The 18,303-nt window shown below is 42.1% G+C and overlaps 1 protein-coding gene across 4 annotated transcripts in view; it reads left to right on the plus strand.

Moving 5' to 3' along the window:
• NFKB1 (nuclear factor kappa B subunit 1) overlaps nucleotides 1-18,303 on the plus strand; it is a 272,410-nt gene that overhangs the window by 234,326 nt on the left and 19,781 nt on the right. For all 4 annotated transcript variants that reach the window (XM_085636087.1, XM_085636099.1, XM_085636094.1 and 1 more), the window contains 5 exons: nucleotides 917-1,118; nucleotides 4,009-4,178; nucleotides 12,349-12,451; nucleotides 15,348-15,472; nucleotides 16,783-16,849. In XM_085636087.1, the coding sequence (XP_085492213.1) occupies nucleotides 917-1,118; nucleotides 4,009-4,178; nucleotides 12,349-12,451; nucleotides 15,348-15,472; nucleotides 16,783-16,849 (667 nt within the window). The remainder of the gene's footprint in view (nucleotides 1-916; nucleotides 1,119-4,008; nucleotides 4,179-12,348; nucleotides 12,452-15,347; nucleotides 15,473-16,782; nucleotides 16,850-18,303) is intronic.

Consider the following 18,303-nt stretch of genomic DNA (forward strand, 5'->3'; position numbering starts at 1 on the left):
CAAAATGGTTTGTTCAAACATATGCCCCTTTGTGTTTGCGTGTGTGGCCAACAGGTTGTTGGTTTGCCCCAATGCAGGAAGTAGTGATTGAGCACCCTTGGGTTTACCTGTTATGCATCCCTGGCTTCCTGCCACATGCCATGCTAGTAGTCTCTCTTTAACCCTATCGAGGATCAGAAGCACAAACATCTGGTGCTTTCTGGACTGTGCATTGGGCCTCTTCTCCCACACCTCATGTGGGGGTTCTGACTTTCTCTACGTGAAGGGGCTAGAAGAGTTGTGTGGAGGAGTGGTAGAAAGGGTGGATTCAGCCCTATGCCGTGACTGGAAGGACTAATTGTGAGCATTGAGCAGTTACTCCATTTCTTAGTAATGTAGGTGGAGGCCCAGACGCCCCAACCATATCCCATAAAAAGGCTTAAGAAGCGAAGAGGGGTAGTTAGCCACCTGGGCTGGTGGAAAGGTCAGTGAAGGAAGGTGTAGAATATCTCAGGGTGGCATAAGACTTAGACCCCTGCCCTCAAGCCATTTGCCAGAGCAAAGTACCCTTTCACCATCTGCCATGTAAAGAGAACCAAAAGCAACATTCTGTAGATTATAAGCCTCATTTAGATCTCGTCAGACGGGTTACTCCGTCACAACAGTGACGGATATCGCGTCCGCCAAAATATAAATTCCATAATATCCTATGGGATTTATATTTCAGCGGACGGGATATCCGCCAGCGATGTGATAGAGTAACACGTCAGCCAAGATCTAAGTCAAGGCCTATGTAATTGTTTGGATTGTATGTCTGATTGTATGTCTGTGGAAATATAGTTGTTTTCAGCTGCAAACGTTTCTTTTTTGGCGTCGTAATTTCCTGTATTTATACTGTTGTGGCATGCGACTATCCGATGTTTTATGGTTTTTTTAGACTCCCCTGCATCTGGCAGTCCTAACTAACCAGGCTGACATAGTGGAGAATCTAGTCTCGGCTGGCGCTGATATTGCCCTCCTCGATCGCCATGGGAACTCGGCGTTACATCTTGCTGCCAAAGAAGGAAAGGCAGACATCTTGGAAATCCTTCTCAAACACAAGAACATAGCCAAGATCATCGACCTTCCCAATGGGGATGGTATGTGGCCTTTTATGCCAATAAATGTTCGTCACTTTGTATTTCCTGCTCCTCTGCGTATACTTTCTTTGTGATCTATTTTTATTTTTCTATGTTGCAGATTTTTTATGAAAACGTGTCAGTTTTTGGGTTCTTCGATTTCTTCAAACAACTGTCCAAATCAATAACGGTTAAAAAGTTGCATGCCTTGCTGTAACAGTAAACAGAAAAGAGGGGAAATGCTTGATAGCCTCATTTAATTAGGATTTACAGTACAGGTAGTCTTTCCTTTTGCTGATCAATTTCAGCATCGTGACGTAGGATTTCTAAGAATTCGAGTCAGTTGTCTAAGACTCAGTGGGGTTGAGGCCTTTTTTTCATGTTCAACTACTTCATGACTTATGTACTGCTTTTATCTCCCAACTCTGACCCTTAACCCCGTTCTTCTCTTTTTGTTATCTTTATTTCGATCCGAACTACCCGCAGTTGTTTCAGTCTTTCTAAATTAGATCAGGGTGAATTCCCTTCTGTGAGCCCACTCATCCACCACTTTTCTGTTTTTCTCTCTCATCGACATTTCCTGTTGGTGGTTTAAATTTCACCCAGGACTTCCTCATAGTATTGGCACTCTTCCTTTTCTTCTTTAACTGGCCCATTGTGAGCACACAGATTACCAGCATTCTTCTGGTGCTTGCTGGGTCCTCCTGCAGTTGAAGTGGCAAATCCTCCAAGACCAGAAAAGAAGCAGTGTTGTTCAGGTGGGCCACAGTAGTGCCGCTAGCCAGCGAGTGCATGCCCCTACTACATGGCACAGCTGGAGGAATTTCGACAGACCTGCTGAGGTAAAGCAGCATCTTGAGGTGAATGTCGTGTCCTGGTACAATGAAGTCGTTCTGTTTTATGGTTACTGAGTAAATGCAACATACCATAGACCCCAGTTAAAAAAAGTACAAAGACATCCCAGGGCCCTCTGTATCTCCAACACCCATGAGCCTTAAGCAACCATGATACACCTGCCACTGCAGACCCCTCAAACCACTTCGCCACTGTCACACAATATATTTACCTACAGATTAGGGTCTCCCGTGGCTGGACTAAACAGTTCTGTTTGTCTCTGAAATAGCGAATCCAGTGACTATAACATGGATAGTGCACTCGCTTCTCTCTTAAGGCAGCTGTAGGAAAAGTATCCCAGGCACATTCGTGAAATAGTAACGAAGAAGAGAAGGAATCCAGCATGCTTCGTTTATCATCTTATTGTGTTTGCTATGTTCACCCTAAGTGGCCAAGGGTATGCCCTGTCATGTGTGCTCACTATGCCACTGGGAATGAGCTAGCCTGGCTGATGAGGGGTGATGGCCTGTAACTGGTCCCAGGATGCTTGTTTCCGGTCCAGGGAGGACCTGGCCTGGCAGTTCGGGCTGGACTGTTCCCATGAGGCACAGGGTCAAGACTGATTTGCATATGGCTGGGTCCAAACTGGGGTGGCATAGTGAGCAAAAGAATGATGGAGTAAACCCAGATCTGTGACTGGGGGTGAGCAGTTGAAAAGTTTCAGTACTCCATCCATCATCTTGTTGTGTTTGCCAGCTTACTCTATTTCCCTTATCTAGTCCCTCTAAGTACATATCTCTCCCTACAGTTTTATTCATCATCCTTCGTTTTTCTGCCATGGTAGCCCCCAGTTCAGCTTTGTTTCTGAGTATCCAGCTTCTGTTTCCCTTTCTTGTGCACCTCTTCCGTTCTTGCTGCATTTGCCCTTCCACCCTGCCCCTTTCAAGTCCTCCTGATTCCCTTTTCCTGACCATTTACCCCTCCTCCTCTCTCTTTGGCTCTTCCGGTCCTTTCTTCCACGCTGCAGCGCTTCCCTGTGCGCTGCATAAACATGGCAGACACCGTGAAACGAAGCTGGTGTGCAGTTCTAATTAATCTTAGTTGTAATTCATCTTTTTATAAGGTCAGTTGTAGTTTTTTGCAGAGTAACTCAAACCTTTTTACATTTAGCCTGCTTGTACATCACACTAATAAATATGTGCCAGGACCTCATTACGTCTGATTTCTTCCAATATGCCTGTCAGAGGTGGGATAGACAGATGGAGGGTGGGTAGTGTGAGAAACAGGTCAGCTGAGGATGAGCTCTAGTGACCTCAGTTGGGCAAAGCTGACTGGCAGTGGATATTTGTGGATGTGTAGCCAGAGAAGAGTTTGGTGTTGATGTCTACATAGGAGTTTCCAAGCACCCTGATAAGGCTGGAGAACACAGGGAATCAAGTATTGTATCTAAGGCTGAATAATTGCCCTAGTAGGCAACAATGATGTGACAAGAAAGTTTGTCAAAATGTGTATGCAAGAAGAACAGCAAGAATTCTCCATATGGTCTACAAGATGCAATCCTTTGCTTCTAAACATTGGCTCTTCCCCTTCTTCAGAAGCATAGGCCTAACTAGGTCATGTGGCAAATATGACACGATCACAAATAAACACCGTGAGACCGATTTACAAAGCACCCTGTATGCAAATCGAACATTTACTCACCTAGGCATATGCCTTTGTTTGAAGTAAAATGTTGACTTTCATAGAATACTTAAAGAATTCCAGGCGTGATCCGGGGAATCTACAACTATTGGAGATTACCCAGATCGCTCACTAGATATCCTGGTGGAAAGTTCTCTGTGGTAAAGTTTGAGTGCAAATTCACATAATTCCTAGGAACCGCCACTCGTAAATGAATTTATTTGTGCATCGAGGTGAAACTTAAAGCTTCAAGTCGCGTTTAGCCTTTTGTCTGTACATTTCCCACTTCTACTTTCGACATTGGAGCGATGACAAACTGCCATTAGATATGGTGCCAGTGATTACCACACTTTTGCATGTCTGCCCTTCGAGTGAATGTGTCTTTCTTTGTTTGAAGGATTGAATGGTGTTCACTTGGCGATGATGGCCAACAGCATGCCCTGCCTCAGGCTGATGATTGCAGCTCGAGCAGACATCAATGCTCCAGAGCAGAAGTCGGGGCGAACACCGCTGCACCTAGCTGTGGAGCAAGAGAACATCTCCTTGGCGGGCTGCCTTCTGCTTGAGGTGAGCGCCATTTTTTTCCCAAACAAAATCTATGTACTATGTTGTTTTTAGAAACGTGCCACCAAGGAGAGAGCCAAGAATAGATTAACATTTTTGGAATTCATTTCTGGAACTAATGCATTCTTTGAATGTTTTTTGAAACCTCAGTTCGAGTTTATAATTAAGGCTCCCGGTTTTATGGTATTTTTTTTTATTTTACATTTCCGTCTTTATTTATCAATATTTCTTTTTTGATCATTTTATCTGTATCTAACCACATTTTATTTTGTCGCAAAAAAAACAGAAGATGCAGCTAGTATTTTTCTACATTTATTTCAATAGGCAATGCGCGATTGGTTATTATAGGTTTAAATAGATTTATGTAGATGGGTAAACAAAGAGATCCTTTTGTTACTTGCAGTTAATAAATTGCAGTCCTTCTAATTTAACCCCAACTGTCTTATGCAACACATCATATACATTGATTTACACACATATGATTAATTGTCAATGTATGATGTAAAGCACTCTGACACCTTGCTTTACGATGAGTAGGGCTATAGCGTTATTAAAGAAATAAAACACAATAGTGGAATTTAACTTATTTGTGTAAATACTGGTACAGACCAACACATCTAACATTCCTACAGTGTGTGCATATCTCTAGGCTCGAGGGACTGAACACATTTTCAAAAGCAGGCCTCTCTTAGGTTCCTCTGAAGTGATAAGCGGTGGACATTTGTTTTCCCTCATTTGCTTTTAGGTTTGCTTCTTCCTCCTCCCCAGCCCCTACCCCCCATAGCTCCCAGCCAGGACACTCAAGCAAAAGGAGGCCTGATGGCCCCTTAATGTCGACCTTTGTTATGGACTCAGCTGACATTTGATAAGCTCTCTCCCCGTCCTGCACTTGGACAGTCTCGTCTTCTCCTCTCAGGCTGCAGGAAAGGTAAACATATTTATTGACATTTTTCCATTTCCTTTTTATAAATACAGAAAAAAAAATGCTGTCTGTATTTATATGCAAAAAATAGTTTAAATGGAAAACCGGGAGCCTTATTTATAATACACTTGTATAGTCATAACAGGTCTTCAGTAGAACTAGGTAACCTTGGGAAACATACGTCTTTCTGTCACTGTCAAAGGCTCACTAAAGATCACAACATATTGTTTAGTCTCAATGAAAATCGCTGATTAAAGTACCTTATAACACACCATCTGAAGGCTGACAGGACTGGTGGTATTTTGTGAGCTTAGACAAAATGTGCCTCTAAGCGATGAGGCTGTCTAAATAGACCAGAGCTCTCAGCTTCCCAGAGAAAGAGCATAATAACCATATTAAAAAGTCTGAAAAGTTCAAGATGGTACCACACATGCCCTCCATGAACTGCCTCATCATTCAACCAAGGGCACCTAGACAATCTTCTCTAATCATTTGTTTCCTGGTGAAAAACTGAGATGTCTGATACATGAGCGTATGTTTTTCTTACAAATTTAGGTAGAGAAGGTCAAACAAAGAAATCATCCCTAAACATTGCTGTTTTATGTTTTTCTTGATGGCAGAAAGGCTGGCTAATGCTCTCAGATGAGGATCCAAATAGTTCTTAAGGGCTGTGCCTTACACTTGAGACTCATGGAACTATTGTAGTGGGAATCAGTTTCTCTACAGGAGTGATCCTACCTGAGAAATTTGTAGGTGGTTACCACTAGCAAGATGGTTTGTTTTTATTATAAAGTAATATTTTATTCGCCAATGTAATTATACCAACCCCACCGCTGTGCACAGCTTCTGGTCGTGCACTGCATGTGTTTGACTGCAGAGCCTGGAAGAGCCAGGGCCTGCACCAAACCCCATCACAGATGGCTCTACATTTTTATACTTTTTGTTTTTCAATTTTCAGAAGATGTAGGCCAAATCCCTGTGTGCTGTAATGGCAGCTGCAACATTTCACCTCATGTTGCGGCCAGTCAATCCAAGATCATGCTCCCACGGATCTCACAGGAGCCTCTCGCTCCTGTGGGGTCATAGCACCCAATGGGAAAAAAAGCGAATCAGATCGATCTATTATTTTAAGTTGCAAGCCCGCTGGTACTATTGCATACCCAACCGTCCAGATATCTATACATTTTAAACCTTCATCTCTCAATTACTACTGAACTGATTTACACCAAATCACAAAAAGCACAAAAAGCACACAAGGCCTATTCCATTCAGCTTTTCCGGTGGTAGCGCTGTTCAAAAAACCTTATGAAAATTGCGTTTTTTGGACCCTTTCCTTTTTCTCGGCCTGTTACTTGACCAATCACCCCAAAACCTTCTAAGAAGGAGCTGAGATGGATTAACTTTCTTTTCATGAACATTAGGTGCTAACAGGGCATTTATAGTTAGGACCCCTTTCTATAGGAAAAGCTGCATGCTGTGGGGGTAGGGCACCCGCGGATGGAGGGGTTCTAGCCAGGAGTAAGTCTCACACAGCGGGAGTGATAAGAAGTCGCCGAGGCCCACCCCCTTTCTCCACTACTCTGCAAATGTGCAGTGTGGAAGTGGGTGTGTCAGTGGGTGTGTGATTGGTTCTGTGGATGATGTCATCGGTTCTGTGGATGATGTCATCAGCGATGTTACTAACCACATAATGAGTGATGTAATATGAGAGGTCAAAAGCAGTGCATTGCGGAGGCGTACGTTATAGTTATCTCAGATAACTGCTTAATTTCACTGCTTTCGTACGAGTGAAATCTGAGCCTAACAATAACATCCCTGTAACCTTTGTTTTTTCAGTGAATAATTAAATACAATAAATATAAATGCCTTTTCAGTAAGCACAGTTTTCTTATTAAATAAAAAATCCTGAACACTAAATTGCTACTTTCATATTAATTATCAGTTGTTAGGCAAGTTCTCCTGGGTTTATGGAAGTTTAGCATCTGGATAATCCTACTGCAAGCATGTTGAATGTGAAGTATCTTCTTTTTAGGCTTTGATCATAGGAATTTTGCAAAGGCAAGCATTCAAGGTTTACTCTTGAAGGGTTTGTGTGGGGTAGAAAGCATGAATGCTGACATACAATCTTCCAGGGATCTGTGGAGACTATGCCTGTATTTAAACTATTTTATGTGTATGAGGAATGTGTTCTGGTGTTGCCGTGCATGTGTGGTGCCTCTTCTACAGAGGAAGAGTCCAGAAGGTTCTCTGGAGCTGTTTGAGTTTCACTGTTCGTTCAAGAGATCGTGCAAATGTACGTTGTTGCTGGTGATAGCCACAGCCATTATAAGATTTCTGGTGTAAGTCACTAGAGGGCAATGCTAAAAGCTGTGTGCTGCAAGATTATGTGCCTTGATCCCTTGGGCACATAGACAACTGCAGTCCAAAATGATTGGGTACACAGAAGCTCTGAAAGCACAAATATGTAAGTGCAGCAAAGCAGTTGACTATGATGCATTTGTGGTCAGATGGGTCGTCTTCCAGAAACCACTCAAGTGACACTGATAGGATTCCAGCATTACAGTCAGTAAGCACATGGAACAGAGAAACAATAGGTTCACTGTGAGGGAAGATTTCCTTGGGCACGGTGCACATCACAGCAGTTTGCCCTGAAAGTTGTTGAGCACTTCTTTCATGCTTATGACAGGAGACACAAGCAATTGCACCTTCCTCTCTATTGGCAGTTGTTGAATAAGAGTTGCACTCTTATTTGGGCTTAGGTTAAACAGCCACACAAGTATTGGCAGTGCTCACTCCTTGCTTTGGGCAGTGATCCTCACAGGTGCTCTTGTTTCTTGAGAAATATGGCAGGCCCTAAAAACACAGGGGTGCCACTTTACAGCAACAAAACCTACACAGTCCTTCAAGTCTGGTTCTGTGCATGGGGGAACAGCCATATGTATCCCTGGTATACATTTTTCCTCAGGCTAGGCGCAGTTACTTCTGGAAGGCAAATGTAAACACATGCTCCTCGCTCAGAGGGCCAGCATCTATCTTTTTACAGTGGCAGCAGAGGGAACCACTACATTCACATAAAGGATCCAAAAGGGAGATGCCCAGCCAGACACATACTGCTCCCAACATAACATAAAAGTCACAAAAAAGTGTATTTGGTGTCTAAAAATTGAGAAAGGGCAGCATGTAAGTTTAAATGTCTCTAGGGAAGATCGCTTCTTAAACCCTCACTCACCCAAAGGTGACATGCTTTGTCTTTGGGTTCCTTCCTCACACCAGGACCGCAAGGTACCTGGTGTGGACTACAACTCCCCAATGTGGAGTTGCTGTGGTGTTTAGAATGATGAGAAGATGTTGGCAGGGAGTGAGGTGCAGAGTGTGAAACAAAAACAAGATAAGGAATATAACTCTCTCCAGAAGAGCTGGACTGACTTTATTCAAATGCCCTCTGGGATGGGATTATAAGTATGGGAGGAATAGGGGATTTCAACAACAAATATACCTACTTTGTGTGGTCAGCATGTTTCTGTCAGTCGTCGACCCCGGGAGGGGTTCTGAGGCATTCATCAGGACCCAGCTAGTCAATCGCTCTGCTGGTAATAAAAATCAAATGTGAATGGCCTAACAGTACCTGGGGTCCACCGGTGTTCAAAAAAGTGATACCATCCACTCTCAAACCTTCTGGGTTGTGCCTCAATCACAGAGCTGCTAAAGTCCGTGCAGTAGTGTAGTGGTATCCCAGCAAGAGTTCTGAGGGAACTAGCCGGCACCTCAGAACCAGTGCAGCACTTTCATCTTGCTTTAGTTCAGTTTGGCCTCTAGGTAACAAGAATCCCATAATGTCAGGGGCCGTGGGTCTATGGCAATGAGAGGCAGGCCATATCATCTCAAAATATTATGGAGTCTTTCAGCCAATTAGGTATTAAAAAGATCTCACACTCTGGGAAAAGTGAGGTGTCTGTGTCATGGCAGAAATCCTAGATTCACTTGGAAGGGTCAGTGAGTTACCTCTCTGACTTGGGTGCATATAAAATAGCCTGAACCCAACAACTACGTAATCAGCTGCTATCTCCCTTTAGTCATGCAATGGCCTGAACACAGTAGCCACCACAATTAAAATGAGTATCAATTTGGGTTGAATCCCATTTCATTCCAGCACTGTCAAATGCTCTGCAGATGAACAAATCCCAAAGGTCATATAGGGCACCTGCTCAGGGACTTAGTGCCAGATGTACTATCCATTTTTTCCATTCACAAATATTCAGAATGTGAGTTTTCAACCCCACAAATGGATTTCCCATTGTACAAATTCCATTTTAGAAGTCAGTTATGTTTTACCAGATCCTAAAATGTGATTGTGATTGAATACCAATTTGGTGTATGGTAGGGGTGTTGTGGTTGTCTCTTCCAATTAGCAGTCTGTATCCAATGTATCAATGGTTTGCTACAATAATTCCAAAACGTTACTTGCTCCAAAGTTTCAGCAGTGACATAATTGCAATGGGGGAGGGGTCCTATTTGGACATCATCACCTTTGGGAATTTTTGCCAAAGTTTTAGCGGAAGTGGGCGTGCACTAGAGGACAATGCCAGCTCTCACTGGCAGTTTGGAAAAAAAAGAAAACTTTTTTTTAAAAGCAGCTCCTCTAAGGAAACAGGCTGCATTAAAAAATAAAATGTTTTCTTTATTGAAGCACAATCACAGACATTGTCGTCTGAGACCCATGCAGGCCCCAATCCCTGTGATTGTGTAAAATCAGAGAGGCTCGCAATTTGTAACCTACCTGATGAATATTAGAAGTAGATTTGATTGAGACTCGCTCAAGTTCAGAATTTTACAAATTGACCTTTTAGGACATTAGTTGGTTCTCAAAATTCACTCCGGTCACGAAAAAACTGGTTGCATATTGCAAACAGTTTTTGCGACCAGTTCAATAGTACTATATCTTACCCCAAGTCTGAGTGTTTCCTGTGCTGGAAACATACTAGTTAAGTCAGAAAATATTACATTAAGAGCAGATCAGCTCTGTGCTACTGGCTCAGACACTTTAAGCTGTATATCCCTCAAAATAGTAAATACCTGATGAAGTCTCTTCTGATGCATCTTTTCTGTGAAAAATGTGCTATGTCCCAGTGTCCTCGTGCCCGTTCCATAGTATAAGCATTGTAAAACCTGACTGTCATTTCAATTCAATGCCATCTCACCCAGTCTCTGAATTGAAAAGCCTGAAACTGCTGTTTATCTGTGGTGTGTTGCAGGTGTTTATTCACTATTCCTTGTTACTGTTAGAAATGGGGTCTCTAGTTGGCATAGGTATACACCCTGTCCAAGGAGGCACCCACACTCTAGTTAGGCTAAGTGTAGTACACACTAAACGTTTACCTGTTCTCACCCTCTAGTAGCTTGGCATAGAGCAGTCAGGCTAAACTGAAGAGGAAATGTATATACAACAAACACAAGTCAGGATATTAATTTGTTAAGATTAAATCAAAAATGCTGTGCTTAGAAGTCTATAGCTGCAACTGGGGGCATGTGGTCGCGCTTCAGTTCCAGAAGGCTATGTGGCATTGAGGCGGTGTTAATGTTGAGATCGCGGAGCATCGGTTCCTCAGAGTTGAATTCAAACCACTGAGACCAGAGCGCTGCGTCAATAGGGAGTCACGCAGGGTCAGGGATTTGGTGGAGTCTGGACGGGTCACTATGGACATCGGTGGTGCAGTGTTGAGACTCACGCGGCTGCGGTTATTCGGAGGCGCTGTGGCAAAGTCAGCGCTACATTGAAATCGAGATTGTAGCGTTGCACACCTGATCGAGCAGTGTCCACAGCTTCGGCGCATGCAGTGGCAATGCGTCGATTTCACAAACTGCGATGGTTCCAACTGATGCTCAGCGTCGAATTTCTTGGTTTGCAGCTACAAATTCACCTCCAAGGGACTTGGATTGGCACCACTTGGCAGGTCAGGACCCACAGCAGAGGAGCCCAGGTGCTGGTTACAAGATGCAGGTGAAGTCTTTGATGTCCCTGAGACTTCAGCAGCAGGAGGCAACCTCAGTCAAGCCCTTGGAGAACCTTTAGAAAGCAGGATGCAGAGTGTAAAGTCTAGTACTCTCACTCCCAGACAAGAAGCAGCAGGCCAACACACCAAAGCAAACAGCAAAGTGGTAGTCCCTCCTGGCAGCACAACAGCTCTTCTTCCTGACCGAGCGTCCTCGGTCCAAAATGGTTCTGAATATATGGTGTCAGAGGTCCAGTACTTACACCTATTTTAGCCTTTGAATTAGGGAGACTTTAAAGAAAGATCTTTGTTGTGCACAATACCCTGCCCTTCCTGGCCCTGGGTGAATTTCTATGTATAGTAAAACTGGTCTAATGGCTCTTTGTGTAGTAGACTCAAATTCACATGGGTAAATAACTAGGTGTAACTAATATTCGTGACAGATTGGTTGATGATGTGGATTTTTGTAGTTTTGCATTCTTTAGCTTTTTTGTAACAATGTATTGTAATAATCAAATACTAGTAATGTCTTCTATATACCAAAGTGTATTAATTGTGTAGTTCTTGGGAGGCCTCAGACACATTCTGGCACATTTTTTTTAAAATTGAAAGACCCTCGGAGCTCCTCCCTAGAATTGCACCAAACGTTTATACTTATGAAGGTGCAAAAGTATTTGTCATTGGATGCAACATCATGCTTTTCAGCATGAAACGTATTTATAAATTATTCTTTTACATATCTGTAAAATAATGTCCTTGAATGCGTTGGTAAATATACTGGAAAGCATTGATAATAAAAATACATTGTGTGCCAAAACCTGTAAATAACTACAGTGCTGTTTGCAAACGTAGGAGCTGTTGGTACGAGGCATTGGGGATCACCAATACTAGTGTATTTAAGCAATGTTCCACTTTTATAGGTTTTTCGACACTTGGGCACCACCATTTGACAAAAACAGTTAAATGGTTTCTCTTCCTATGATATTTTTTTTAACCTTTTTGTTCATTTCTAAATGATTTTAGCTACAGCATTCTTTCCTTAAAAACAATATGGCACTGTTTCACAGGCATTTATGAGGTGTTGTTTTTCAATTGGTGGGTGTGGTTTTCAGTTATTTTAATGGACACGTCTGTTACTTGTTTTTATAGTATTTGGGCTTTTATTTTTTTTATTAGTGATGTATGTTTTTTCAAGTTTTTTTTTATTTTTTATTATCACCTTTGCTAATTAATGCTGTTGGACCAATGTGACTCCTGGCAGGGTGATGCCTTTGTGGACAGCACAACGTACGATGGGACGACTCCGCTCCACATTGCAGCGGGAAGAGGTTCGACCAGACTGACAGCCTTACTCAAGGCCGCAGGTATGGTGGGGGGGGTTTGGAGTGGAGCAGCCTTCAGCATTGTTGAATTGAACTTTAGTAACAGCTTTAACCATTTTTTATCAATATATAAAGTATGTTCCATTTGCCTTAAGATTAACATTGCATAATTTTCAGGACTCTTGTACAGTTTAAATTTTGAAACTCAACGTCACAACCGCACTCTGGCCTACCCTTCCCAGCTCTCTGATGTAGCCAGACTTTAGTCCTTTATTTCAACTGGATCAGGGATAACTTTGCATAACATGTGTGAGGTCACACTCATGCCATTTATTTCTTCAGGACCTCTTTAACGTTTGCAATCAGCAGGCTTATTCTATTTGATAGATTACGCCTGTTACTTTAACAACACTCTGCATTTAGCTTACACCATTAGCTTTAAGGAGAGTTAATCCTATCTTTCCCTTTTCGCTGGGGCCTATGTACTCCAGTTATGTTTAAAGTGATTGGAGCTTAACCACTCCACTGCCTAAAGAATTGTTTGCGCTGGTGGATGCAACTCTGGAATCCATCCTTCTCTAAAGTCCCAGTACTTTGATTGACATATACTAGAAGTCATTACACTTCTCCCTATGTATGGCAAAGACTAGTGAGCCTTTCCTACTGGACAAGCCTGCCAGACCATGGACTTTGACAATCAGTGGAAAGATCATGCCTTCCGGGCTAAGCCTGAAGTTTACCTCTGATGCTCTCCTGACCTTACAATTGATCGCACTGTGAAGTGAGGTCCAAGCAAACCCCATGGCACTCTCCAAGAGGCCTTTCTTACTAACCCCAAATGCCTACCAAATCAGTAACTGCTTAGCAGCCATCCACCACTAGAAGGCAGCTGAAATCCTTCAAAACAGAGATTCTATATTGCTATTTCTGGGCTTCCCTCCCAGCACCTCAGAAGAACGTTTCCCTTCTGACACCTTTACCCTAGTTTTTTTTTTCCACCAAGGACCTCAAAGTTCTATTTGATGCAAAGAATCAAGTTGAGTCGTTCATCCTTACCATAACTACAGCTGCCAGACCACCTCTCCCAAATCTTAAAAAGATCTGCCCTCACTTCCCAGTCCATACTGTCAATGCAACTCACTTGTAATGAGCATGCTTCATTATTGCAACAAACTGCGTGTGAGACTCCTCAAAAATTCATCCTCAAATCACCTCTCATCACCATCATCAAGTGAGTTGATTATCTACCACCAGTGGGACTCTAATTGACCCCCTCTCGCTGGTGTACTAGGCAATATATGGCATATTCCCGACCTTCCTCACAGGAGCCTTCCCTCAATATTTTACTACTAAATAGCTAGTCTCTGTTAACCACTTCCTATCTATGCCTATACTCCCTTGTGTATTGTCTTGTTCCACCTACTAAGCCCCTGACATTTTAAATATCCTGTCCCCTCAGTTGCCCTAACAGATTTCAAAATCTACCTGCATTTCCATCTCCACAGCCATTCTTTTTAATAATAATACTGATAGTTTTTTTTTCTTGTCAACTACCATATGCAGTCCTCAGCGACCCCAGTCTTTTTCTGTGCTCTTGCACGCTCCCTGGAAACTCGATCAGCATTGGATTTCAATGTACACCTTTTCTGTTAGAAATTCCCTTTTCTGGGCAATAAATAGAGTAAACAAATATTCTGTTTCTAGCTTTTAATCCAAAGCAGCCTACATGGGGCAAGCTCACCAATTCCAGTTTCCAGTACCCCTAATAACATATATAGCTCACCTGAGGGCTGCTTGTCTATCAAAAGTGTGTACTCTTCAGTACATGACTGAACTTGAGCGCTAGTGTGATGCAGGAGAACATGGCTCCAACCATATGTAGAATCTGTTTATTGAAGAACGAATTCAGAAATTGAGGAAGTCAAGTGTCCTTATAGCAATACTTCTTGGCTTGGTAAATCTTTTAGGAGTATAGGTGGCCTCCAACCACAAGGATTCTCTGAATGCTCATGAAGATGGTACAGTATTTTTGTTTTCGGAAGCCCACACCATCCTCCTTCCAACATGGAAGAAACATCTGCACTCTCGACTCCCCGGATACAAAGTATCTCCTTTTCATTGTCAAATAAAATATATCACAACATGCACAGAAGTCACTATCATAAGTCATGCACGCTCAGGATACTGTTCTCTTTAACTAAACTAGAGGTCTCCAGCTTTTGATGGATGCGCAGTGGGCATATGACACTTTCAACAATTAGGCGGTTAGTTTAGGGAAACTAATGATTGGTCTCTCCTGCAAGGAAAGTAGTCAGTCTCTTGATGTCTTCCAAAATTGAATGCGTAATTTACGGCAATAATAGCAGCTACCTTTTGCAGGTGATCACAGCTAAAATCAGTTACAGAATTCCAATATTTGCTAGGCAACTTAATGTGCTTTTAGACTAAATCTATTGTCAAGTTCTATGACTTATTTTTTGTTTACCTTACTGAATTCCCCAAGTGTGTTTAATATTAGAGTTTAGAACCTAGAGACTAATATGGCACATAGTCTTTTGTCTGAGGCACCTGAGCTCTATGACTCTTAGTGGTCCTATGTTTAAGGAAATCTGTTCTACTTCTTCTGTTTGGGTTCCACCTTTAAGCATACATTCGGGATCTTTGGATTATCAGATGTCTGGGGAGAAGGTGTGAATTGATATGGAAACTCTAGAGATACCCCCGACTCTTCCGTTGCATCGTGAAAATTTGGCTTAAAGCCTCAGTCTTCTTCATCTCCTGGACCTAAGTTGGATAATATTTTGCTGTACAAATTCTAAGCTATCTATTTATACCATACTCCCATGTACTGAACAGTTATATTGCTGGTAGTGTAGTAAAATACATTTTACCAGTGGCACCAATTTTAGAATCAAGTTTTTGTTTTGTTGTTTACTAGGAGCTGACCCTCTAATTGAAAACTATGAACCTCTGTATGACCCGGAAGTCACCCAGGAAGAAAATCATAAAGATGAAGGTATAGTTCCTGGAACAACGCCCCTTGACATGGCCGCCAATGACGAGGTGAGCGTGCTATGTCGTATGGGTCAATAATGATGGACCTGATTCAAGTCCATTTTGAAGAACTGTGTATGGAGATGTATGATAATCGTAAAAATCGCATGAGTACTTATTATCCTCTCCTATTCGTTCTGTGCATTATTGTCAAGCGTGTTTCCCAGGATGGTAACACTATGCAGAATGTTTGTGAATGGCCACAACCCAACACATTTGAAGGTGTTAAGAGCGTATTGCATGGCCATTAACCACACACTCTAACCGATCAGTTACACTAAACTTGGTACCACAAAATTCTACCTTATTAACATATTTTCCGCTGCACTAAGGTCCCTAAGTAACCTTAAGTATCTACTTATGCTAATCTAAGAATTTGCTAAAGGAGAGCAATGTTTTGTGCCTGCATTTTTTGTTTTTATGTTATCCTTCATTACATTGCACTTTGCATTATGTGATGTGCTTTGACTATTGTTTTTGACCAAATCAAATATTAATATTATTCAACTGTATGAGGTTTTCATAAATTCTTATTGTTTCCATCAGTTCACTGTTGTTGCTCCATATGTCGTTCTGTCTTTCCCTTACCTTCTGTTGCGATGTAATGTGATTTGTATTACATGGGCAGCATTCTGTTACTGCTTTATTTAGGCCACTCTTTATGAATACATACATTAAATAAAAATGTTTAGACGTTTTTGCAATGTCCTCTCAAGCAGCTTGTTTTAAATAATTATACACCCTGCTCAAAATGTCATCGGTCAGGCAGATACATGTTGGCTCTGAACTTCAACATCTACTAACTTTCCCCCTATTTTCAGGGCTCAGGGACTCTTTGGCTTCTGTTTAAGGTCTCAACAGGTGGCCCATCAAACTTACTATACTGCCCAAACACAAAATCAAAAAGATGATGGGTGGAATACTTGAATTAATCTCCGCCACTGGTAATTACTCAGAGCTGCATTCCAGTCCATTATCTTTTTGGCCATTATGCCACAATTGACAGAGATCAGCCATTTGCAAATCCCCATTGACCTGCTCTAGTAGGAACATTTCACCTGAAGCCATGTCTTCCTCATTTGGGATGACCACTAGCCACCTCAGATTGGTTTCTGTCTTTTGGGACTCATTTTGTTATGGTCTGCCCAGAGCCACACCGTGATCCCCTTTGACCCATCTGTGCTGTTGGTCACATTCTCCTGTCTATGCTTGATGTATGTCACATGGAATCTAATGTAAAGAAGGTAGCACTGCTAACATGTGTTGTTGATCCTACCCATGGTTTGCGCTGATGGCACTTTTTTTTTCAACCATTTCAGGTCTATGATATATTAAATGGGAAGCCATATGAATCGAAAGTGACCTACGAAGACCCGTTAGCACAAGGTATTGTGTTGTTTAACTGCTTTTAGTGAGGCACTTCAGTGTGTTGCAATAGCAGAGCCTGAAATGGTTTAAAGCACCATTATCCGTGTTATGTTTTCCTTTCACGTACTTATAAACATAAAAGAGACCCTTTACACCTCACTAGGGTAGACAGCATTTAATAGTATGCACTCCTATCTAATCCACCGCCATTTGGCGGGCGATGCATTGTATCACTCTATTGTTACTCTAATATGAATTTACCTTGAAATTTACCTTGAAAAAATGAAAGACAAGAGGTGTTTGGCAAAACAGGAACAGTTGGATAATAAAACGCTGCAGCCAGGAGTACAGTTACAGAAGCGGGTCTAAGGACTGACTCAAAGTACAATCGGTCTGAACAAGGTTTTAAGACATTTCTTTGTGTATCATAAATTGTTTTCGTTGATCCTTTTTGGTAAAGAATGTTGATCTTGTCTTTGGAATCATAAATCGGTCACCTGATAACAAATGCAGGTGGGCCTCGGCCTTGCGTGCACAGGTGTAACAATGGTACAGTGCAGGTAAATAAATTGTATGCCTTTACCACACATTTTTTACCACGCATATTTTTCCCATGAATATGCTTTTACAATGAATGTCATTACTACGCATTGTTTTCATATACACTCCCCCAACTTACCTTAAATGTGTGGTAAAGGCATGTGTTGTAAAGGCATGTATGTGCTAAAAATATGTGTGATATAAAATGCGTGGTAAAGGCACAACAAGGTAAAAATCTTGTAAAGTCTGTTTCCTGCGTGGACACAATGTGGGCCAGTGGGTAACGTGTCGAGATTTCCAGCATGAGGGCGCGTGATCGCTGCGTGTACTGTGTGTGTTGTGTTATGATTGGCTCTGTGTTCCTAACTTTGTGTGGCATCTGACTTTATGATGTGTTTTGGAAAGCGTGCACCCCTCTGGCCCTGTGTGCTTTATTGGGGCCAATCTCTCTGTACCATTGTGGCGTCACTCCACCTACCTGTGGGATTGATCTGACTGTCCTGTTCACGCGTCTGTCTGTCAGCTATGTGTCACTCCACCTGTGACATATCAATCAGTAACCTCAAGCCTAGTTCTCAGACCCTGGCTGACCACTTATTTCTGAGTCGAGGTTGATGGAGAGTTCATGATGGGTGAATTTGGTAATAATGATGTGATCTCGTTCTTATGCATACATGTATCATTGTGTACATTGACATCGACTTTTCCAATATTAACATTATTGTTTGGCAGCCTTCTGTTCTGATGGAAGACAGAACGTTCCCGAACAATGGAGTGAGGCAATGTATCAGCCTCCCAATGATTAAGCGTATTGGATTCGAGTGCCGTCTACTAAGCAAATTTTCTTTTTGAGATAAGGCTGCCATACCAACTCTGATATAAAATATTGGCTACGAATTTGATAACGAAAAAGTTGACGGCAAGAAACAATC

This window comes from Triturus cristatus, chromosome 2_1 (assembly GCF_964204655.1).
Source record: "Triturus cristatus chromosome 2_1, aTriCri1.1, whole genome shotgun sequence".
Classification (NCBI taxonomy): Eukaryota; Metazoa; Chordata; class Amphibia; order Caudata; family Salamandridae; genus Triturus; species Triturus cristatus.